A 24,274-nucleotide genomic window follows, 5' to 3' on the forward strand; every position below is an offset into this window, starting at 1 on the left:
CAAACACCAGGAAGCCCCCCAAACAGGCCCCCGAAAACGCTACATAGAGCAAAATGTCAGAAATAGCCCAAAAAAAAATCGGCCTGGATTTAGTCCCAACCACTTCTACCCGGTATTAGACCTTCCCAGGAATGCCCCAAGACCCGGCAACCCACCCGCCAAGAAGTATAACACCCCCAAACAGGCCAAAAGCAAACTCTCATACTTGCAATATTTCTGGGCCTTCGGTCCAAACGCGCTGCGTAGCTGGGCCATAAGTCGGGGTTGGCACGACGGATTTCCTGAAAAGCAAATGCAATCAAGATTAGAGTGTCCCAGCAATGCTCTCAGACCATGAAACTCACCCACAAACAGACGGAACCCCCCCTAAGAGCACCTCAAAGGCAAGCAAGTCATCAAAAACACAAAAAAATTTCCGCCTCGGATTTGGCACAAACCACTTTTAGTGCTTCCCAGCAATGGCCCCAGACCCGTCAACTCACCTGCAAAGAGGTAGAACAACACCCCCACAAGTGCTGAGTCTTTCTTCATTGGGCGTAAACCAGCCCTCTGCTTTGATGGAAATAGGAGTCTGGAGGAGGAGGATAGAGGAGCATGTTCTTCTGAACTTGTGAACCTGAGGAATGCAGACTGCGGCACCTTCAAATAAATTAGCAAACAAGTGAAGACAGTTCTGCTGATGGGCTTGTCTTTGTGATTATCTGATTAAAGTTTGAATTATATTAACTGTGCACAACAAAGAAAGACAGACACACAGGAATAAAAGTGAATAAGGATGAAAAAGAAAGTTATTGATTCGTTGTCTCATTTTCAGGGCTCGAAGTCGGAATCACGGTCCAGGAATAAGAATAAGGCTTCGTCATCATACTCTGCGAATTCAGCCCGGGTGAGGTCAGTGCCACCTGACAGAGTAGAAATTCCCTCATCTATGGTGCTGGCCACCTCCTCTTCATCCGGCACGCTCTCTCGTACTCTTATATCTGGTGGTATGAGGTGCTGATTCATCTTGATCATTGTTAACCTCTCCACATTTTTGGGCGAGAGGCGGCTCCGTTTGGGAGTTACAATCCCACCAGCCGCACTGAAAACCCGTTCAGAAGACACACTTGCGAGTGGGCAAGACAAGTAGTTTAAAGCCAGGTTGGTGAGCTGTGGCCACAATTCTTTTTTCCCATGCCAATACGCCAATGGGTCAGAATTAACATAGACCTCTGTGGAGTCATTCAGATAGTCCTTCACCATCGACTCAAGGTCCTCCTCCAAGGTTCCTCCACTTTGCGTAGCTCTTGCTGTGCCTCTGGCCTTTTGAGAACCAAACCCACGCAGAGCTAGCCAATCCTCTTCAGCCTCCAATGTTTCTGCTGCCTTTCGTGCAGATGATGCGGTTGCCGGTGTCTTTAACGGCTGAGAGGTCACTTGTGCCACAGCCACAGGTGCAGAAGTGGATTGTTTTGACTGGGGATGGCCTGCTGATGTACTGCCATTTCCTTCAATTTCCAGCCGTTCTGTTTCAAACTTCTTGGCTGACAAGGCTAGCCAACGTTTGTACTTTGTAACATCTTCATCAGCAAAAGGAAAGAATGCTCTGCCTGCCAGCGCCTTTTTGTAGCGTGGATCCAGAATAGTAGCACAAATGTAATGCTGTTCTGAGTGGATCCTTTTGAAGACGTTCATCACCTTGTAGGAGCTCTAATAATGTCTCAGCCAGAAGCAAAGAGTCTTTCTTTTTGTCATCTTTTCGAAACACAGAACACACCTCCTTCAGTTGGTCCTCCAGCATGTACAACAATGGGATAGCTTTTCCCAAATTAGAGTCCTCCTTGCTGACTGCACGTGTGAAGACCTCAAAAGGACGAAGCATGCGTGTTAGGCTTTCAACTATGTTCCATTGCGGCCCACCCATCCTCAGCTCCTCTATACCCTCTTTCAAGAAAAATTGATCGAGTTGCGTATACTGCTCATACAGACGCTCAAGCATGTAGAAGGTTGAGTTCCAACGTGTTACCACCTCCTGGATGAGTGCTTTCACTGGCATTTGACTTTGATATAGCATGCTCCTCAGCTGCTTGCGGGCCTTAAAAGAATGCCTGAAATGCTTGCAAATTTTTCGGCAGTTGTCCAATACACTGTACGCTGCACTGCGTTTATTACCCAAGAATTTTTGGACAACCAGGTTTATACAGTGCGCCAAACACGGCACTCTGAAATAGTAACCGTCCCTCATGGCCTTAACTATATTGGAGCCATTGTCTGTGGAAACATAACCAACCTTGCGTTTTAGTGGGGACAGACAGTTAAGGACCTTTGTGTTAAAGACATCCAAAATGTTTTCTGCTGTGTGACGTTTCTCCAAACCAAACATGGCTAGTGTTGCATGTTTCCGAGCACCTTTAAAAACAATGTTAGTGTCAACACCTGAGTTTAGCTTTGCTTTAGCCCCTGAAAAAGAGACCCAGTGTGCAGTGATGCACATGTAATCAGCGCCTGCGCCACTGGTCCACATGTCTGTTGTCAGATGTATAGTGTGAACAGCACTCTTCTCCAAAGCTGCCCCAATCACCTTCAGAACATCTTCATGTAGTGCTGGAACCGCAACTCGGGCAAAATAGAACCGGCTAGGAACCTTCCATTTAGGGCAGAGCACTGTCACTAATTCTAGAAAACCAACCCCTTCTACAAAAGAAAAAGGGAGAAGGTCCAGAGCTAGCATTTTAGCCAGCTTAGTGTTATACAGACGGGTCATTGGGTGGTTGCGTTCATATTGCGCTTCTGTAAACAACATCTTTTTAATGTTGCCCTGGACCAATGATTTACGGGATGAGGATGATCTCTTCGACCCAGTTATGCTCGCTGATGAACTTTTCCGCATTGATGTCTCACTCTCTCCCACACTCTTAGTGTGGCTCCCATGGGGTGTGCTGCTGACATGGGAACTGGGTGTAAGTGAAGTGTTTGAATCGTCTTCTTCTACCTCCTCGTCATCAGCAGATGACAAATCAACGTTTTCATTACGTGCAATTCCGGCTTTCTTGACCGCCTCTAGGTGCGGAAACCATTCGACAGGGTGCCTTCTCTCAAGATGACCTCTCTGGCCTCCGGTACCATAGTTAGAACCAAGCTTACCACGACTATATCGAAGCTTACAAAGGCTACAAATGGCTACGTTTTCCTTTTTTGGGCAAACACTAAAGAAGTCCCAAACTGGAGACTTGAAATGTCTTCGGGGGCCGGAGGAGGCGGCGATACTGGTGGTGGTGGTCCTGCTGCTAATGACAGATGAAGTGGAGGATGTGGATTGCCGAACTTCAGTACGTTTTGCACTTTCACCACCACGAATTGAGGTCGAGGACGAGGTGGGTACCTTCTTGCGAGGAAGAAATATGGAAGCGGTAGGTTTTGGTGTACTACTTAACTCCAAATCTAATGATTCCATTTCCATTGCCTCCTCGCCGACATCATCATCACGCTCAGCAGCTTCTCGGGATAGGGTCAAAATGTCTCTTTGCTGCATGCCCGGTGGGGCTGCAGTGACCTTTGTGATGACTGCCTCGTCGTCATCGTGAGAGGCTTCATCACCAGCAGTATCTGTCACTTCTTGTTGAGCCTCATCACACTCCATAGGTTTGAGTTTTTGGACGACCTTCCTTTTACGCTTAGGTACCGGTGGCAGATCATGGTGTGCCTCTGCCTCACTGTCAGACCGCAGTTGTCGTGGTTCCCAAGACAGATCACTTGCACCAGAACGAGGTGGGCTTGAAGAAGATGTAGACACCCCCCTTGATCTTTTCCTTGCTAGGGATGTGGAAGACAATGAATGATCATCAGGAGGAGTGGCTTCCAATGATACCTCAGCTTCATTGTCGATTTCCAAATGTGCCCCTACTTCGGGAGGAACAACTATTGTGGGCACTTGTGAACGTCCATGCACCTTTGCTTGCGCATCTCCTTTTGCTGCCTCTCCTTCCACATGTACTTGGGCGTGTACTTGCACATGGTGTTGTTGTTGCGGCTGTGGTTGTTCAACACTTGTCAGATGAGTTACAACAACCTGTGTTGATTCAGGGACATTGCTGCTACTTTCTTGCGATGAGCCAACATCACTGGTCGATGGTGATTGGAGAAGTACACTGACTGCCTCTGAAGCACTCAAGGGCTTTGACTTAAGTTGGCGTGGTGGTGGAGGCACTGAACCCAATGGAGCAGGGGTGCTGCTCTCAGGTTGGTCCCCAGCAGATCCTGCTGCTGCAGGCGTACTTTTTTTTTTGCTCCCAAAAAAAGTGGTGGGTGGCACACCAGCCTCCTTGGTAACTTGCTTCTTCTGCTCCTTACTAGCAACTTTCTTGCTAGAGGAGCTACGGAGAACTTTCTTTGGGGCCATCTTCTTCAGAGCAGGTCAGACAGCAGGCCGCAGTTGCACGAATTGTAGAGTTGTCTGAGGCCAGACGTGACGTCGCGTGACGTTATGCTGCACACACACACCGCTGCAGGACTTCTTCCTGGCACTGGTGGTTCTCTTGAGTCTTGTGCACCTAAAAAAAATGGAAGACAGAGGAACATCAGTTCAGTTATAGAGCACAAAAAAATCGAAAAACACTGCAAAATCAGCACAATCCCAATCCATCCATGCCCTCCATAATGTTTAAATTCAAGACAACCCACAGAAAGACTAGGCCCATGCAAGACTCACTACCCCTGGGCATAAATAAAGGTTGAAAAGTAGGCAAAATGGTTGGAGGCCTAACAACAAAGCCTGCATTCAAAATGGCCACTTGCCTGCCAAGCACATGGCCAGTGCCTGTAGCTGCACTCAAAATGGCCACCAGCCACATGGCATGTCCCTCCCCATGAACACCCCCAAAAATCGAAAAACACTGCAAAATCAGCACAATCCCATTCCATCCATGATGTTTAAATTCAAGACAGCCCACAGAAAGACTAGGCCCCATGCACCACTCACTACCCCTGGTCAAGGCCCCAACAACAGGTCAAAAATCGAAAAACACAAAATTTTACAAAAAAAAAAAATCGAAAAACACAGAAAAATCAGCACAATCCCAATTCATCTATGGCCTCCATGATGTTTAAATTCAAGACAACCCACAGAAATACTAGGCCCATGCAAGACTCACTACCCCTGGCATAAATAAAGGTTGAAAAGTAGGCAAAATGGTTGGAGGCCTAACAACAAAGCCTGCATTCAAAATGGCCACTTGCCTGCCAGCACATGGCCAGTGCCTGTAGCTGCACTCAAAATGGCCACCAGCCACATGGCATGTCCCTCCCCATGAACACCCCCAAAAATCGAAAAACACTGCAAAATCAGCACAATCCCATTCCATCCATGATGTTTAAATTCAAGACAGCCCACAGAAAGACTAGGCCCCATGCACCACTCACTACCCCTGGTCAAGGCCCCAACAACAGGTCAAAAATCGAAAAACACAAAATTTTACAAAAAAAAAAAATCGAAAAACACAGAAAAATCAGCACAATCCCAATTCATCTATGGCCTCCATGATGTTTAAATTCAAGACAACCCACAGAAATACTAGGCCCATGCAAGACTCACTACCCCTGGCATAAATAAAGGTTGAAAAGTAGGCAAAATGGTTGGAGGCCTAACAACAAAGCCTGCATTCAAAATGGCCACTTGCCTGCCAGCACATGGCAAGTGCCTGTAGCTGCACTCAAAATGGCCACCAGCCACATGGCATGTCCCTCCCCATGAACACCCCCAAAAATCGAAAAACACTGCAAAATCAGCACAATCCCATTCCATCCATGATGTTTAAATTCAAGACAGCCCACAGAAAGACTAGGCCCCATGCACCACTCACTACCCCTGGTCAAGGCCCCAACAACAGGTCAAAAATCGAAAAACACAAAATTTTACAAAAAAAAAAAATCGAAAAACACAGAAAAATCAGCACAATCCCAATTCATCTATGGCCTCCATGATGTTTAAATTCAAGACAACCCACAGAAATACTAGGCCCATGCAAGACTCACTACCCCTGGCATAAATAAAGGTTGAAAAGTAGGCAAAATGGTTGGAGGCCTAACAACAAAGCCTGCATTCAAAATGGCCACTTGCCTGCCAGCACATGGCAAGTGCCTGTAGCTGCACTCAAAATGGCCACCAGCCACATGGCATGTCCCTCCCCATGAACACCCCCAAAAATCGAAAAACACTGCAAAATCAGCACAATCCCATTCCATCCATGATGTTTAAATTCAAGACAGCCCACAGAAAGACTAGGCCCCATGCACCACTCACTACCCCTGGTCAAGGCCCCAACAACAGGTCAAAAATCGAAAAACACAAAATTTTACAAAAAAAAAAAATCGAAAAACACAGAAAAATCAGCACAATCCCAATTCATCTATGGCCTCCATGATGTTTAAATTCAAGACAACCCACAGAAATACTAGGCCCATGCAAGACTCACTACCCCTGGCATAAATAAAGGTTGAAAAGTAGGCAAAATGGTTGGAGGCCTAACAACAAAGCCTGCATTCAAAATGGCCACTTGCCTGCCAGCACATGGCAAGTGCCTGTAGCTGCACTCAAAATGGCCACCAGCCACATGGCATGTCCCTCCCCATGAACACCCCCAAAAATCGAAAAACACTGCAAAATCAGCACAATCCCATTCCATCCATGATGTTTAAATTCAAGACAGCCCACAGAAAGACTAGGCCCCATGCACCACTCACTACCCCTGGTCAAGGCCCCAACAACAGGTCAAAAATCGAAAAACACAAAATTTTACAAAAAAAAAAAATCGAAAAACACAGAAAAATCAGCACAATCCCAATTCATCTATGGCCTCCATGATGTTTAAATTCAAGACAACCCACAGAAATACTAGGCCCATGCAAGACTCACTACCCCTGGCATAAATAAAGGTTGAAAAGTAGGCAAAATGGTTGGAGGCCTAACAACGAAGCCTGCATTCAAAATGGCCACTTGCCTGCCAGCACATGGCAAGTGCCTGTAGCTGCACTCAAAATGGCCACCAGCCACATGGCATGTCCCTCCCCATGAACACCCCCAAAAATCGAAAAACACTGCAAAATCAGCACAATCCCATTCCATCCATGATGTTTAAATTCAAGACAGCCCACAGAAAGACTAGGCCCCATGCACCACTCACTACCCCTGGTCAAGGCCCCAACAACAGGTCAAAAATCGAAAAACACAAAATTTTACAAAAAAAAAAAATCGAAAAACACAGAAAAATCAGCACAATCCCAATTCATCTATGGCCTCCATGATGTTTAAATTCAAGACAACCCACAGAAATACTAGGCCCATGCAAGACTCACTACCCCTGGCATAAATAAAGGTTGAAAAGTAGGCAAAATGGTTGGAGGCCTAACAACAAAGCCTGCATTCAAAATGGCCACTTGCCTGCCAGCACATGGCAAGTGCCTGTAGCTGCACTCAAAATGGCCACCAGCCACATGGCATGTCCCTCCCCATGAACACCCCCAAAAATCGAAAAACACTGCAAAATCAGCACAATCCCATTCCATCCATGATGTTTAAATTCAAGACAGCCCACAGAAAGACTAGGCCCCATGCACCACTCACTACCCCTGGTCAAGGCCCCAACAACAGGTCAAAAATCGAAAAACACAAAATTTTACAAAAAAAAAAAATCGAAAAACACAGAAAAATCAGCACAATCCCATTCCATCCATGGCCTCCATGATGTTTAAATTCAAGACAACCCACAGAAATACTAGGCCCATGCAAGACTCACTACCCCTGGCATAAATAAAGGTTGAAAAGTAGGCAAAATGGTTGGAGGCCTAACAACAAAGCCTGCATTCAAAATGGCCACTTGCCTGCCAGCACATGGCCAGTGCCTGTAGCTGCACTCAAAATGGCCACCAGCCACATGGCATGTCCCTCCCCATGAACACCCCCAAAAATCGAAAAACACTGCAAAATCAGCACAATCCCATTCCATCCATGATGTTTAAATTCAAGACAGCCCACAGAAAGACTAGGCCCCATGCACCACTCACTACCCCTGGTCAAGGCCCCAACAACAGGTCAAAAATCGAAAAACACAAAATTTTACAAAAAAAAAAAATCGAAAAACACAGAAAAATCAGCACAATCCCAATTCATCTATGGCCTCCATGATGTTTAAATTCAAGACAACCCACAGAAAGAATCAGTCCACCCACCACTGAGTACCCCTGGGAAAAGGCCCCAAAACAGCCCAAAAATCGAAAATCCCAAAATTTTAGTTGCAGCAACTGTAATGCCCCAAACAAACTTACTTGTAAAATTTCTAATCCAACAGTGATCCAAAGAAAGTCAAAAAGGCCTCAAATCCAAAGATCCAGCAGCATCCACAAAAGGTAATCCTTCCAGGTCCACATCCGAATGAAAAGTGACCAGGAGATGGACAAAGCACTGGGAGGAGCCTGCTGAACAGGAACAGGAAGTTGAAGACTATGGGGCACTTCCTTCCTCCCACCCCCCTGCCCCCTCCCCAAAATGGACTCCTCGCTAAAAAAGTGCAGGCAAATGTCAAACTAAGGAGTTATTCACATAAAAATCATCATTTCTAGAAGGTTTATGCTGCTTGCTGGTGGATTTCTTGTGCAGAATTGCAAATTTATATTTTCGCTCGCCGCATCTCAAATCTCGCAAATTGCGAAGTACCGCGAGACGTGATCTCGCCGTACTCGCGTTGACAAACTATCGCTGGCAAGCCGCGATGACGTAATCGCGCTCGCCAATTCCCGCGGGATCATACAGCAAGATCCAAAATGGCGCAGCACTCGCAAACTATCGAAAAAAACAACTCGGCAAACGATGATAAACGCCGCGCGCCGCAAAAATTGTATCACCAACGCCGCGCGCCGCCAAAAAAATCCGCTGCGTGCGAATTTGCGGATTTTGCGGGAAATCCGCAAATCTCGCGGATTGCGGATTTCCCGAAAATCCGCAAAATCCGCGAGCGGAACGGATTTTCCGCCCACGCTTAGTCAGTGGGCATGGCAGAAGGAGCACAGCTTCCCTCTCCATCTCGGAAGGGATTCCGACCTCCCTTTCTCTCTTCCCTTTGAACTTTGCTTAAAAACGAGTCTGTAGCGCCTCTTGCTGCTCCCGGCTGCTGGAGCTCGGTCCACCCCATCACAGGCAAAGTCTCCAAGATCCTTGACACCCCATTGGTACTCTTCACCCTCAGTAGAGATTTGATTCACAATTCAACTTCTTAAAAAATTCCTCCTACCAGCAGTTAATTGGCCTCTTGTGTCCTCCTCCTCCTCTGCAGAGAGCCCTGGCACAAGACAACAGTCCACCATTACGCCTCTCACACCCCTACTATGCACTGGGAACAGTCCATCATTACCCTTTTCCCACCCCTACTATGCACGAGCTAGGGCCTGTGGTACTCCCGTCCTCTGTATAGGCCGATCGCAAAAGGGTTAGAGTTTCTTTCTGTTGCTTCCAACCTCAACCTCTTTAGAGGTTCAACCTACTAGTAGTCAATGGGATTCTGGTGACCCATCTTCTGCTGCGGCTTCTAGTTATAGTGAAGTCAATACTACACCTTGCCCCTCTCTCTTCTGCTGCGGGTATCATTCAATTTAATTACATTTTATTGTTTCGGGCGAAAGCTATGTCAAAAGAATAGGGAATGGCCCAACTATCCAAGGGGCAGGGTACCAATGACAAGTCAAAATATGTAATTTCCTTGGAATTGTTCAAAATGTCTTAATCAGATTCACTCATTCGTACTCCACTATTCCGCTCAAACTCATCACAGAGAAACTCCAATGGTTATGAATGCAAATACCTCTTGGTCATGAGGCCATCTAAAACCTTAATTAGCTCAAAAATACAAATTTATTTTTTATCATCTAATAAAAACCATAACATTTCTCAGTACAATTTATACATTGGATCATATCCTACTAAATAAGAAACATATACAAATTTATACACAAAAAAACATAAAAAGAGAGAGACATAAAAAACTGTGATTTTAGCCTAACTCATCAGGATGTTAATTCATTAGAATCATTACAACTCGATTAGAGTCAAGTAAACAATTGCTGACACAGTAGTTCCTTGAATTTAACTTTGAAAGTTAGCGTCAACGGGTTTCGGTGAATGGCTCTGTAGGCACCACCTTTATCAAGACTATTTTCAAAATATGTCTCTTTCACAGTCAGTATATTTTCCTATGTATCATAAAATCAAATTGCGCCAGGTAATGATCACATTAGTAGTTGCCACAGGAAACTTCCGGCTGTGTCCGATCAGTAGCATAATGCCAGCATGTCCCCATGGTTAATGATACTGTAGCCCTTAAACCGCAATAATAACCTATCACCTGCATAACCAGATGATTTTCCACAAGAAAAGGAGAACGTTTCCAAGTGTTCCTGTTACACTAATCTTGAGTGCTCTTGTGTACATTTCATTTTACATTATAAGAACATATTGCCAAGACCAAATCTAACACTTACGTTCCATGTGCATTATATCTCCATGGACATGTCATCTAGGATTGCTTTGAACCCATGGACTGTATTAACTGCCATAGAGTCTACTGATAATGGAAGGTCTGGGGCACTTTTTGATTTTGTTTCTTGTCTTTCCATCTGATAGCTTTCTGTCATTTTATGGATTGTGTCCAGGGTTGTCATAGTTGGATTGGGGTATACTTCCCGCAACTCAATTCTATTTAATCTTTTCCAGGTTGCATAACCACTGACACTTCCATGAGTTTTCCATTTCCAAAATGTCTTGGATCAATGTCAAATATACGTCTGTGTGTAGATTTGTAAGGATCGAAACACAAACAGAACAGGACACACTGCAGTTAAAAAAAGAATTTAGTACAAGTCTAGCTTAAGCCTTAATGGTATAAGTGCCGTGCCTGGGCCTAGCCGCAAAGAAGGCTCATAAAGCGTTTTTCAATTTTATCACTAACATTGGTGTTAATGGAGCCATACATGTATGCACCGTATGTAGTAGTGGTCAGGGCCAGCTTTAGGGCACTGCGACTGGTGCGGCCGCACTGGGCGCTGACCTGCTGTGGAGGGGGGCGCTGACCTCAGGGCGTGCGCTTTGTTTAGCAATAACTTATGATTGGATAGATGTGGGGCACTTTTACCCAGTGGTTGTGAGAGAATCCAAGTAGGAGGTCATGGGGTTGAGGGCGCCAAAAATGATTGTCGCACCGGTCGCCACCAGTGCTAAAGCTGGCCCTGGTAGTGGTGATTGCCTTTATTCTGTATACCAGTGGGCTGCACTTCAAAAGTCACTATCAACTTGTTATGGCATCTTAGAACATCGGTTAGCTTCAACATAGTCAGCAATTTTTCCCTTTATTACGACCATGGCAATTTGTGGTCTATTCTAATACCTTGGTAGTCATAATGGTTGGCTCTCTCTATGCCTGTTCCACTAATGCTAAGGTGCGCCTTACCTGCCATTTCGGGTTCAAGACCGTATACTTCGCCATGCTTGTGTTGACTATTAATTTGCACCCGCTGCAGTAGCCTTCTTTACATGGCAATCCCAGTAAATAATTAGAGCACTGCATCGTCCGGAAACAAAGGTGTTGCGATTTAGTTCCACCACGGAGACTGGGGGCATCAAAATTTATTTTTACAAGGTACTCACCAACTCTGTTTAGGTACACACTAAACAGTAGTACCAGCTCATACCCCTGTCGAACCCCGGCTACTTCTTTGAATTTTTGTTGTAGATTTGCCTGACTTCCTACACCCAAACTCTTCCAGAAGTACCTTCAAGCAGTTGCTTATAGACTCAATCCAGCATGTTGGCATGCCCAACCATCCAGCACCGACCAGAAGGGTGGGTGATTAACAAAATTAAAAGCTGATTATAAGTCGGTAAACGTCTTGAACTGCATCCAAATTGTACCAGTTTTTACGGTCAAACCAGGTAACATAGCGCCATTTTACTTGCCTGAGTAAGGGCTCCCAGCACCCTTGCTACGCCGCTGGCCTCAGAAGAGTCTCAGTGCATCGCAGGCAGCACTTGGAGTGAGATTAACTGAGTTGTAGCAGTTAGTTACACCAAGGAGCAGAGAAGCAGGGATTGATGAGTAGAAGCTGTGCAGGTAGGAAATGGGGAGGCTCATAATCTATGGCATCCGTCTCCCAGTTGTAGTGTGTTGTAGTAGCACTTGTGTAGCTCATCATAACCCGGCCAACACCCCGAAGTACTTGTTCGCGGACTGCCAGGACACGTCTGTTGACTGTGGTTATTTGGTAGAATGTGAACATATAATGTGGCCTAGGAGCAGTGCTTAATTTGAGCCAGAGGTTTCCAGTGCTCAGCACCAGCACTTAATCGTCAACACCGGCGCTTCTCCTGAGCACCAGTTAATGACACATTCATTTACAGGGAGATGAAGTGATTTGCCCATAATCACAGGATGTTGAGCCGATGCCGAGACTCGAACCAGGTTCCCCAGCTCTGAAGTTGGCAGCTCTGGCCATTACGTCACATCCCATCCCCACTTTTATGGTTAGTAGTTAGTTTTGTTTTAGGCAGGGCAAACAGTAGAAATGAGCTAGTGCACTCTGCCTCCTGTCGAGAGCCCCAGCACTTATTTACAAATTAACCACTGCTTACGAGGAAGAGGTTTAGTGTAATGTGAGAGAAAAGGTGTGGCGCTCCTGTTACTTCTTACTGACCCTAGACCAATCAGACAGTAAGAGGCAAATATTTCATACGACTCATCCTTTCCCGAACCGTATATGGCTCTCAAAATCCTGGCATGTGACTGACTATTGCACAGTGAAACCCGCCTACCAATGGAAATGCTGCCATGGAGATGTACGCTGCACCAAGTCTGCCCTTTTTTCAATTCTCAGAGGTAAAGGCAATGAGGCCAAGTTTCCCCACTTGATGTGACACCTTTACCCAGTCCGGGCTTTTCAGCCAGTTACATTCTACCTTCAGAGACTCACTTTTTCCATTACAAGTGTGACTTCCAAACCCTCTGCATTTGAAGCTTTGTTGACTAATAAACCAGAACTGGCCATGGGTGATCTTAGGGAATAATAATAATGGTAAAATAACTCTGAATAATTTCTGTGGGGGGGAGTTTTATATAGCGCGAGCTAGACCCGAAGGTATCCCAGCATTTTACATGAGCACCAGTTGCGTTTCAGATGAACACATTCATTTATTTTTTTGTTAGGCTCAGGGAGATTAAGTGATTTGCCCAGAATCACAGGATGTTGAGCATCACTCGAACATGCTTCTCCAGCTTCGAGGTCGACCACCCTAGCCATTAGGCCACATCCTCTCCCCATACTGCGCTTGCTGGCGAGATCTGTCTTTTCTCTAGTCCCAGTTTTGAATCAAAGTAGCATAAAGCGTTAATATGTCTCCTGTAAAGCACATTATGTAACACGCAGATGACAGGTTTTTATCTTATGTAAATGGGTACGTGGGAGACTGCTTTTCACACAGAGATCCTTTTGTTACTTGCAGTTCATACATTGTAATCCTTCTAATATAGCACAGTGTGCTATGAAGGATATGTGGCTTCTCTAGAGAATAGTGGTGTGTAAATAATTCAGCTGTTGGAGTCTGAATCTTGAGGCAGTCCTGATTTTTAGTGGGGCCATGCATGCTAGCGTACAGCCGTGACCTCTAGGGAATCACTCAAGCTCATGTAAGGTTAGTTGGCAGTAGATTTGGGAGATGCCTCCTTTCCCTAGTTTGCCTATCCATAATTTGGCTTCGAGGGGGTTAAGTTTAGGGAGTTCCTCAAGTTGAGACTTGTACATAGTGAGGGTGTAGCAAAGTTGGAGATACTTGTGGAATTGGCTCTTCGAGAGGGTGAATTGTATTTGTAGGTCATGGAATGAACATCATGTTTCTTTGCCATATATCCCTAGGTTGGTTAAACAAATCCAGTCCCACTTTTGGAAGGCAGTAAGTTTTTTTAAACTTCTTCATTCATTTTATTTAACAGTCATTATTCTTTTCACTTTTAAGGAATGTGCAATAGATTTGTTATTGTCCTTATCACAGCTTTACATCCACTTTGCTTCACATTCCTATTGGCTTCCCATGCCGTGCGTCGTATACTTCAGAGAATGTGAACTTAACCTCCAATCTCCCCCCTCCCCCATAGCCAACTTTTAGATATCAGTTATTCTGTGTGGTACATTAGGTATCGATTCCAGGTAACATTATTCTATTACTACTTTGATTACATTCCCTTCACTCAATACTATTCCGAGTATTACTAGTTTGTTCATTTATCCTCTGGCTGTCCTCCGTTTCCTGTCCCTCTCCCCCATCGGGGTCTTTTTGTGTATTTTGGGCATGTCCTATCAGCTCTTGTATCATCATTCCCCAGGCCAGCAAAACCTCCAGTAGTTTCTCTTCCCCCCTCGTTTTCCACATGTGTTCCTCCTCTGCTGTTGCCCATTCCTTAAGATTCGCCACCCATTTATCCATCTTTGGGCCTCTTGGGGTTAGCCAGTGTATTGCTATTTGACTTTTGGCCACCGTTAGCCCCGATGTGAGAAAACGTCTACTGGTTTTACGTTTTGGGTCTCTACAGTCCCAGAAGACAACTCCTCATTTCTAATAAAACCTTCCAACTCATCACTCTGTTAAGTTACTCTATTACCTCGGCCAATCCTCTTTTATTGTGGGGCAATGCGAAACTGCATGTACCAAATCTGTCTCAGGGCATCAGCATCTGGGGCACTTTGGGCCTTGTGTTGTGTTTATGGCATGCAGCCACCTAGGGTATAAATACGTCATGTGTATAATGTTATATTGAATCTGTTTAAACCTGGCACATATTGATACTTAACGGACTTCCTCGTGTATGTGTGCCCAGTTTTCCGGCGTCAGTGGCTCCTCGCTGGCCGTCTGCCACCTCTTCTCCACCCTAAGTGGTTTACATTGTTTTTCTGCCCTCAGTGATCTATATAGGTGGGTTACAAGTTTCCGCCCACCTGCCACTGTAATCAATGTGGCTAGTGCATGTGTGTGCTCTGGAGCCTCCAGGATTGTTGGCCATAGTTGTCCGCCGTGGCTACCAGTTTTGCATACTGTAGGAATTGCGCCTCACCCAGCGTAAATGTTTCCGCTGAGTCCTGGTATGTTATAAACCTGCCCTCTGGGTATGAATCCGACATCATTAAACATCTCCCATCTTTCCATTTTTTAACCGACATTGTCTGGGACACCTGGGCAAATTGTGGCATAATCTAAATGTCTAATTCTGGTGCAAAGGGTGTTTTTTTAATTGTGGTTCGTACCGCCCTTTCCCATATCCTTGCCATATCAGTAGAGGGAGCGATTTGTGTATTTCCCTGCCTTTCATAAGAAGGGTCCCTAATTGTTGCCTCCCGCAGGTTCCTGAAAAAAAGGTTCTACCCGAGGTAGGATCTGTGTGTATTGCATGCTGTATGTGCGATGACAGGTAGTGTAACTCCAAGTCTAGTATCTTCAGTCCCCCTCTGTCACACGGCCATTTCATAACATCTAGCCCCACCCTGCAGCGCTTCCTGTTCCAGAATAACTGTATCAGTAGGGCATCAAGTTACATGAATATTCTGCGTGGTATTTCATAAAAAGACCCCTGCATGACGTAGAGGCCTCTTGGCAATACCACCATTTTGGCTATTTTACCCATCAAGGACAATTTCAGTGTATTCCAAAACCGGATGCTCCCCTGCAACCCCCTTACTATCCTTCCCATATTCAATTCATAGAATCGGCCTTCCTCTCTTGTTATATATATGCCCAGATACCGGCACTGCCCATTGTCCAAGGGAGCTCTAGCTGTGGGAGTTGTGATGATGTGAGTCTGCCTATTCCGCCTACCGGGTATAACCAGGATTTAGACTTACTTATTCGTAGTCCTGAAGCCTCCCTGAACTTTACCAGCTCTCCCATTAACAGTGGTGTAGAGGTCGTCTTTCTGGTCAAATATACTAGGGCACCATCTGCGTAGAGTGAGACCACGTGTTCCAACTCACTGATTGTAATGTCCCATCCTTTCAACGCCAGTCGTAAATGGCATACGAGTTGCTCTAATGCTATGGCAAATAACAGCGGGGAAAGCGGGTATCCTTGTTGCGTTCCTCTTTGGAGTTTCATGCTTTGCAACACATATTTCTCCGTGTGTGGCAGCCAGTAAGTTGTGCAGTGTGTGCGACTCTTCACCCCTGTCATAGGGTGGTTTGTTGCATCAGGGTTTTCTCTCAACCATTTATCGCTTCGGTCGACCCTCCAGTTCTGAAACACCACTCTTGTGACGTTCGGAAAGGCACTGGGCAGGCAGTTATCGTAAAGTTATCCCATCAGCTAGTCGAGTTCCAAGAGTGAGAACTCTGGACGGTTTGCTGGGTCGTCCTACCCTTCCACCCTCATCAGCCAGTGGTTGATGACAAGAATGTGCTCTGCTCTATGGTAGAGGCAGTGGTCTGCAAGGCTGAGGCCCCCATCTTACACTAATTTCCTACATTTCTTATGAGTTGGGGCGAAGGTGGACCAGAAGAAGGAACGTATCATTGATGAAAATTCTTAAAACCAAGTGTTCGGGACAGAGAGTGGGAAGTTTTTTGAGTATGTAAAGGAATCATGGTAGAATCATCATTTTGAATAGGGCTATTTTCTCTACCACCTGCAGGGGCAGAGATCTCCAGCGCTGTAAGTCTGCCTTTGCAGCCCACGTGAGCAGGGTTATGTTGCGCTTCCAGGTGAGATTTGGGTCAGTGGATATGTGGATTCCTAGGTATTTGAAGCTTGTGAATTGCACAGGTATAGAAATTGTCAGGCTGCCGTTAGTGGGCCATCTTTCAGTGGCACTAGCAGTGGCATATTATGATTAAGTCAGAAGCCAACGGCCTCTTCATAAAGTGTTAGGATTTCCATACATCGTGAGCCGGTGTATGTCGTCAGCGTACAGCATGATGCACACTTCGGTGCCTACTGCCCAGTGCAGCCAGAGACCCAGGCATCACAGCACAACAGCTGTGCTAGAGGCTCAAGAGTGAAGAGAATTGGGGATAGTGGGCACCCTTGTCAGGTTCCTCAGGTAATAAAAGATTTATTTATTTAAAAGCAGTCCCAGACATGGTGGTCTGCCTACCCCAGCGGGCCACTATCCCTTTGATGGCTGTCATTCCTAATGGGTTGCAAATTGCGACCTATCTCGTTAATACTCATGAGGTAGGCCAATTTGCCAATCCACTTGGAATCGCTAATTTAAAATAAAATGTTTTAGTCCTTAGGAATAGCGATTTCTTAATTGCTATTTAGAGAATTATTGTAATTAGGAATGTTAGTACATCTGACCCCTGTTGTAATATTGATATTCGAGAACTAGCACGTGCAATTTGCACACTGATTGGTTTGCGAATAGGAATGCAATCTATGAAGCTGTGCACCTTTAACTAATACATTGTATTGAAAATTGTACATTTGCAGGGGGAGGTGGGGTCACAGATAGTCCTGCCTAATGAATATGAATTAGACAGATCACAGTTTGAAGCCCTTTGTAGTTGGCTCCAAATGCAGTTTTGGAGCACAGAAAGGGACAGCAGACCTCTTTCCCTGCATTTGCACTCCCAAACTGGAAATCCTTTATTTCTTGTACTAAAGCTGCCCATGCCCATGAAAGGGACTGACGCTGCTTAACCCCCCCCCCCCCCCAAAAGAATCCTATTAAGGGTGGGCGGGGAACGATTGACTACTTTCCCTACAGCCACTGTCCTGATTCCCTCAGGGGAAGATGCCACATAAGGGCAGCTTCCCCATTAAGAAACTGATTCTACCTCCTTGGAGAAGTTTGCATCTGAGCAATAGTTTGCGTCAGCAATTGTGGTCATACACACCTTTGATGCATTCCTCTCCGAAGTGCATATAGGAGGGGGGCACATTTTTCATGCCCCCTCTTCACTGCAGTCCAGACAGAGTCACAAAAATCTTTTTAGGAGCCTGAAAGACTTGGTTGACCTATAAAAGGCCTTCTGTAAATACTAGTTAGGTATTTTCCAGACACTACTTGAAACAATGAGTACTAGTAAAACAATTGGGTTTAATGTATGCACAAAGTACATATTATGTCCCTATAAACAGAATAAAATGAACATGTTTAAAAATAAAGAAAGCAATGAGCAATTGAAGGTCCATTCGCTTATTAATTGTGAAGGCATGTGTGTAATATATGCAATAAACTGCCCAGGAAAATGTACATAAAACCCATAGGAAACAAATAACATGGGAAAACACGAAGCCATTCTCTTATAAGCTTAAAATTACATGGATTTAGATGTCAACATACGTTTTCTGAAGTGAATGATCATGGAAGTCTCAATGCTTGTGTTTTTGGGATGATTAATATTGTTGTAAAATGCAAAATGTATACTTGGTTCCTGTATAAATATACAAAAAATGATAAGCAACTGGATAGTGTTTTAAACGTAAAACATTACGAAGGGTTCTGCTGCAATATGGATTGAACCTGGTAATGCCGAACAAATGAAATAATATATACTATGCAAGGAGTGGAGCTTAAAATAGCAAGAGAAAATATTTAGTAAAAAAAAATTGAAGGTCCTTAAGACAAAATAGCCATACCTGTTAAGAGGCTGGTACAATGCCTGATTGCAACCAGTAGGCGATAAATTACTGGTTAAGTGAACTATTAAACCTCTTGATGAAGAAAATTAGGGGAATTACTGTCGAAAGGAAATGAAAGCAATAGGCTTGGGTGCATTCAACAGTCTTTTAACAATTACGCCTAAAAAGTAATTGCGTGTAATTGCTAATAATTAATATAAACAACGAGGTTCAAGAAGAATCAAACCCCCTTGAGAAAGTTTCTGGTGAGAAATCGAAAACGTGTAGTGTTTGCCTGAAGCCAAGAAGAATTTTTTGGGAGAAAAAAAGTGAACCTTTTTGATAAAGAGCCACTGAGCCAGACGGGCAGTGTGTCTTTTCCTTCCACAAAGAACAAATGCTTAGTGAAGCAGTAAGCCCCTTCACTCCCTGTGATGCTGGCTTCTTGGCACTCCCTGCTGCACGACTCTGCCTCGCTGTGGAAGGGAGAACCTGTGGTGAAACGAGAGGGAGGCACACATGCAAGTTACACTAAATCTACAATAGAGTGACCAGATTCTGAAAACCAAAAACAGGGGCATTTCACAAACATAGAAGTAGGACTACAATTTTGCAGCGACTGCGAGGCACAAAGGGCACAAAGGGCTTAGTTAACAACACTCACCAACACTGAAAGCAATTGAAATAAGGTACTAGGGGGAATTGAATGCAGCTTTTACACACAGCAGCGTCTGTGTTTATTAAATTGCTTTCTGATACTGGCTAATACATAATTCTGCACTGGAGCACATGAAAACATGACTCACTCTGTATTTAGTCAACTCTCTCTGAAGACCGTGACGTGCTAAATGTTCTGAATTTTGCCAGGACACATGTTGAAAAAGTAGGACTGCCACAACAAATCAGGGATGTCCAATCACCCCATTCTGCAAAGCTATCAAACTGTCAGATTTGTAATGGAGCTCTCTGATATTAAAACTCTGCTGCAACTTGAATTAACCATTGGAATGCATCGGCTGGTCTTTACACTATTAAAAATATGGATGAAATTAGGAAAGGACTCCCAATCTTGAGGTCTACTGGAATGCCATGAATGTGGCATGCATTATATATTACATCTTTAATTAAGACATGATGGGGCTGAAATTGTTTACAAAATGTTCCGTACTTGTGCATCACCCATACTATGCCATCTTCACCAGTGCATATGTCTCCCATATCCTGTTCAATTGGCCAATGTAGATTTGCCATTGTCCATGCAACATTTCAATGTAGGCCCCATCTAGTCTGTGCATGTGGGGTCTCTGACTACTTCTCTGTCTCCTTCTCAGGTCTCTCTTGGACTCCTGTGCTCAATAATGATTACACAGAGGGGAGTGCTTCAGGCAGATGGGCCCCACAACAGCAGACGCCGACGGACCCCCGATTCACTGTGGAAGTCATGGATGGTAAGTGGGTTGCCTGAGACTGGTGTCCTTAAGACTCTGTGATCCTAGTGCACTCAGATCAAGGAGTCCAAAGCAACCAGGAGCCATCTAACCTCCGTAACCACGGCCTAATATTCTCTTTTCACTTAGTGCATTTCACTTTGTATACTGTGCAATGATATGTACTCACTGAACCAATCGAAGGTCACTTAGAATGAACTGACCAGTCAAACGGTGGCAGTTCTTCTGACAGGCCCTTCGGACCAGGCAGGGATGCACCTTAATTAGTGAGATTGCTAGGAAAAGATGCAGGGTGAAACTGGTATGTGCTGACATTCACTGTTGGACCGTGATACATTTTATAGATTTTATAGAACATAGGTTGGGATTAGGCTTTCTAGATCCGCTGGAACCAAAGCTTTTATCAATGAGCCCAGCCGACTCGAGACATAAAGCCGCTTGGACTGCAACCCCTCTTTAAGCCACTGAACAGTTCTTGAGTGAGATGTGTTTCGGGTAATGATCAATTTTGTGAAATATCTCAGGGATGATTAGTGGAACCTAAACCCTCTTTCATGATAGAAAGGCACACTCAACAACACTAGGAAACAAGAGATACATTTTGAAGATTTATTTAATAATAAAATGGTATCTTAGTGCACACAACCAGAACCGCAACTATATTAAAAACAAACAGAATAGTAGCTGCAACACTTAAAATTAATGTGGACAGCAGAAAAGATTCCAACAAATTGGCTGTTTAGCTTTATATCAATCCCGCCCTGGTATTTTGACTTACTAAACAAAACAAAAAGCCTAATTCGAGTTTCTAAGATGGTTCATACCATCATACCTGCTTTGTATAATGAAGTTATTGTTCAATATAATAGCATTGTCTGCTGTTCTCCTCTCTGCTGAGAGGAAGGATCATAAGCCCCTAGCAACTTAAGGCTCAATATGCTGCCTTCAGTGACAGAAAGTGAAGCAGTTCTACATGCCCTGTCTCATCTCAGATTTTTGTCACAAGGGTCCTCTCTAGCCCTTCACACTCTGTTTCCAACTTGCATACCATATCTGCCTATTAATGAATCTTTTATAATAAACAATTAGGAGAAAGTAACCTGATGCCATTTTACTTATTTTTATTCTTAATAATGAACAAGAAATCCAATTATCAGTGTTCATGAACGCTTGTTCACAACTCAGCAATAATTAGTTTACAACAGAGAAGGCAACTTAGATTAAATACTGTGAATATGTTAGAACAAACGTGATTATCACGTTGCAAAGAAAAGCAACATTAAATAAACACCTGCATTTTATATGTTCCATTCATATGTCAATACCTAACAAGTAACCTGAAAAGTGACATACCTAGAACAGAAAAAACAGGATCATTTTACCAGCCTAAAATACAAAAAAATGGCACACCAGAGTGGGAAAGGGAAAAAGGGGCGATGACAGCGAATTGGGTCAGAGTTGTGAAAGTGTTTTTGCCAGGTTAGATGTTTAAAAGTCATCAGGGGTCCCAGTAGAGGGAGGACAATGTTCTGGAATGGTCTTTTGAATAATTAATATAAGGATCAATAAGCTGCATCATAAGTAAAGGATTCAATTAGATTGTTGTGTTACGAGCTGAAGAGCCGATCCACGCCAATAGTTAATTTCCCCCACCTTGCGTATGGCCCAAGCCTCAGGCACGCATGTATGAGGAAGAGAAGGGTAAATAAGATACATTATTGACTTATTCTGAGGCCTCTGTTGCCATTAGACCACATGTTATATTGTGAAACTATTTGTTAGTTGCCTGTAAGGTGCAGCTCTGGGGTAATGTCAAAGAACGCCTTTGGGGTGGGGGGGGGGGGGGGGGCGTGTGTAGAATGAATGAAGAAAGTAGGGCTCACAGGAGATGAGATTTCTGAATAGAAAGTCACTTCCCATGATGCTCCTCCCACCTCATCACTTCATCACAGCATTATGTGGAAGCGATATCCTTTGGTGTCTGGTTGGCCAAACATGAAGGATGGGCCGAAGGAGTCAGGAGGGAACCAAAGCGTGAAGAAGTAATGAGTGGAAGGCATGTGATGGAAATGAAGAGGCACAGGGCAGCGCCTGTAAGAGGGATGAAGGCCTGACAAAGTAAGAAATCATGACAACATGTTGTGGGGAGAGAAAGAAACAGAAAGGGGGAGAGACGAAAATCAGGACAGTGAATGTTAAAGGGCATTTTTCTGTGTGTGGAAGCACCTAGGTGCATTTCTGTCTGTTCTAATGCTCAAGCTTTGCCACCCCCGTTCTCTAGTCTCTTTAAATTGTGAGTTACTTTTTGTGAGTGCTGAGGGCTGTATCAGTAGTTACAAGCTCCATTCTGGAGACTCGGATTGGCCGTCCACTAACTATCTTGTTAAAGCAAGAAGGTCTATTATGCATTTCTAAAGTGCCGCCTGTCCTCTACTAAGCATTTTCTTTGTATACTGTACTTCAAAACTAAATAATATACAAATGTAATCATTTATAAAACACCAACAGTTGGGCTAGTTTAACTGTCATCACTTTACAACTTAAATTCAATAAATATCCTCTTTGTTGTCTTGTACTATACACTGATACTCACAATTAAGAATATTTGGACAGCTCTCATAGTGCACATCTATTCTGACCTGCAACTGGCACAGCTATCCCCTCCGGGAATAGTCACACAGCTCTCACGATACACCTGCACCCTGTTTACATTATGCACAGTCACTCATGGCACTCTTGCTGTTGATCCACACCTTCATTGTGAACTGCAATTCGGGCACTGAGTTATATACAGGGCTCTTACGATGCACTGCTCTCCTATTCTGCACCACTGTCTTACTACTAACATACCCCCACACTGTCCCAATGTACCATTATACTGATTTGCAGAATACATTGGTGTCCTCGTACTGATACAATCACAGAGCTCCTTAAAAGTAACTGCGTTTTTTCTTACAGTTTATTCTGAAATCTCAGTACTTCTTACAGTTTATTCTGAAATCTCACTTAGAGCACATTTAAACATGTTTTGCTCTTCGGCTTTCTCACGGGAGCTGATGCTTTTCTCCCTTTCTAGTAAGATGGTTCATTGGTTAATACATCTGCTGTGGAAATCTGCTCAACCTACAACTTCCCAACTTCAAACGTGGGAAAAGACAATGTAGCTTCTTCTTTCCAGGTTGTTAAAATGGTGCTATTGCATTAACACTTGTTATTAATAACCTCAAGTAAATTCACTGTAAATATGCTGTCCAAATGCTGTCAATGGCATTAACCAATTTCAGTGTACAAACCATAAATTAGGATAAAGGAAGCCCTTCCTTTTTTTTTTTTTTACAGTTAATGAGATGTTGTTGTCTTGTATAAAAATAGCTTATGAAAAGCTGGCAATAGGCCAGTGGTTGCGCACATGCCACAGACACTAATTTGAGGTCGTTGGTTCCAATGCCAATAAGGTAGCATGGCGCGTTAATGCACCTTATGTAATCTTAAATTTATTTTGTCTCAAAGTTGGCATCTAAAACTTAAAGTGCTGGATGTAGAACAGCATTATGTGTGTGGTCCAGTTGAAATCAGATTACGAAAAACAGTATGCAAGGAGGAGGTGGAGAATTCCTACAGATTATTTGGCTACTACATGACATTGTTCAGGTACTTTCTACATTCGATGTTTCTTATGGTTAACATATTTACAATCTGAAGTACAGGAAGATATAGCGATTTGACCACAATGACACAATTTTTGGTCATGAGTCAAAATTAGGATTAAAACAACAATTAACCAGCTACGTGTTCTACCGCTTCGCCGTCTAGCTATAGACATGGTGAGTTACAACATTCAGCAAAAATAGAATTCAACAAGAAAAGAAAAAAGTAAGAATAGTACACTTTTGTGACAGAAATTTTCAGGTTCATAGCTCTGTAAAGCTCGTCCCTTTGCCCTTAATTCTCCTCACAGTGTGTATCTATAAGTTTTGGATTTTTACCTCAATACATGTTATGTTATGTTATGTTAAAAGTTTATTTGTAGAGCGCACAGCTACTCAATTGAGTGTCCCGGCGCTGAAGCAGGATTAAGACTCAGCCCGAAGGGGAAGCCAAGCTCTGGGGTTACAATCTCATGTGTGCTTTTGGCCTTCTAAGATATGGGATAAAGCTGAGAGTGTGGCTCCGTGGGCTGGAAGGACGCATTAAGTGTGCCCTACTTTTA

At 44.1% G+C, this 24,274-nt stretch overlaps 1 protein-coding gene across 1 annotated transcript in view; it reads left to right on the top strand.

The window, feature by feature from the left end:
* The window catches only part of LOC147750954 (coiled-coil domain-containing protein 136-like), a 195,191-nt gene that overhangs the window by 32,894 nt on the left and 138,023 nt on the right, over nt 1-24,274 (top strand). Inside the window, exon 2 of the mRNA XM_086918859.1 lies at nt 19,948-20,064. Within this exon, the coding sequence (XP_086774985.1) occupies nt 19,948-20,064 (117 nt within the window). The remainder of the gene's footprint in view (nt 1-19,947; nt 20,065-24,274) is intronic.

This window comes from Lissotriton vulgaris, chromosome 1_1 (assembly GCF_964263255.1).
Source record: "Lissotriton vulgaris chromosome 1_1, aLisVul1.2, whole genome shotgun sequence".
In the NCBI taxonomy this organism is placed as follows: Eukaryota; Metazoa; Chordata; class Amphibia; order Caudata; family Salamandridae; genus Lissotriton; species Lissotriton vulgaris.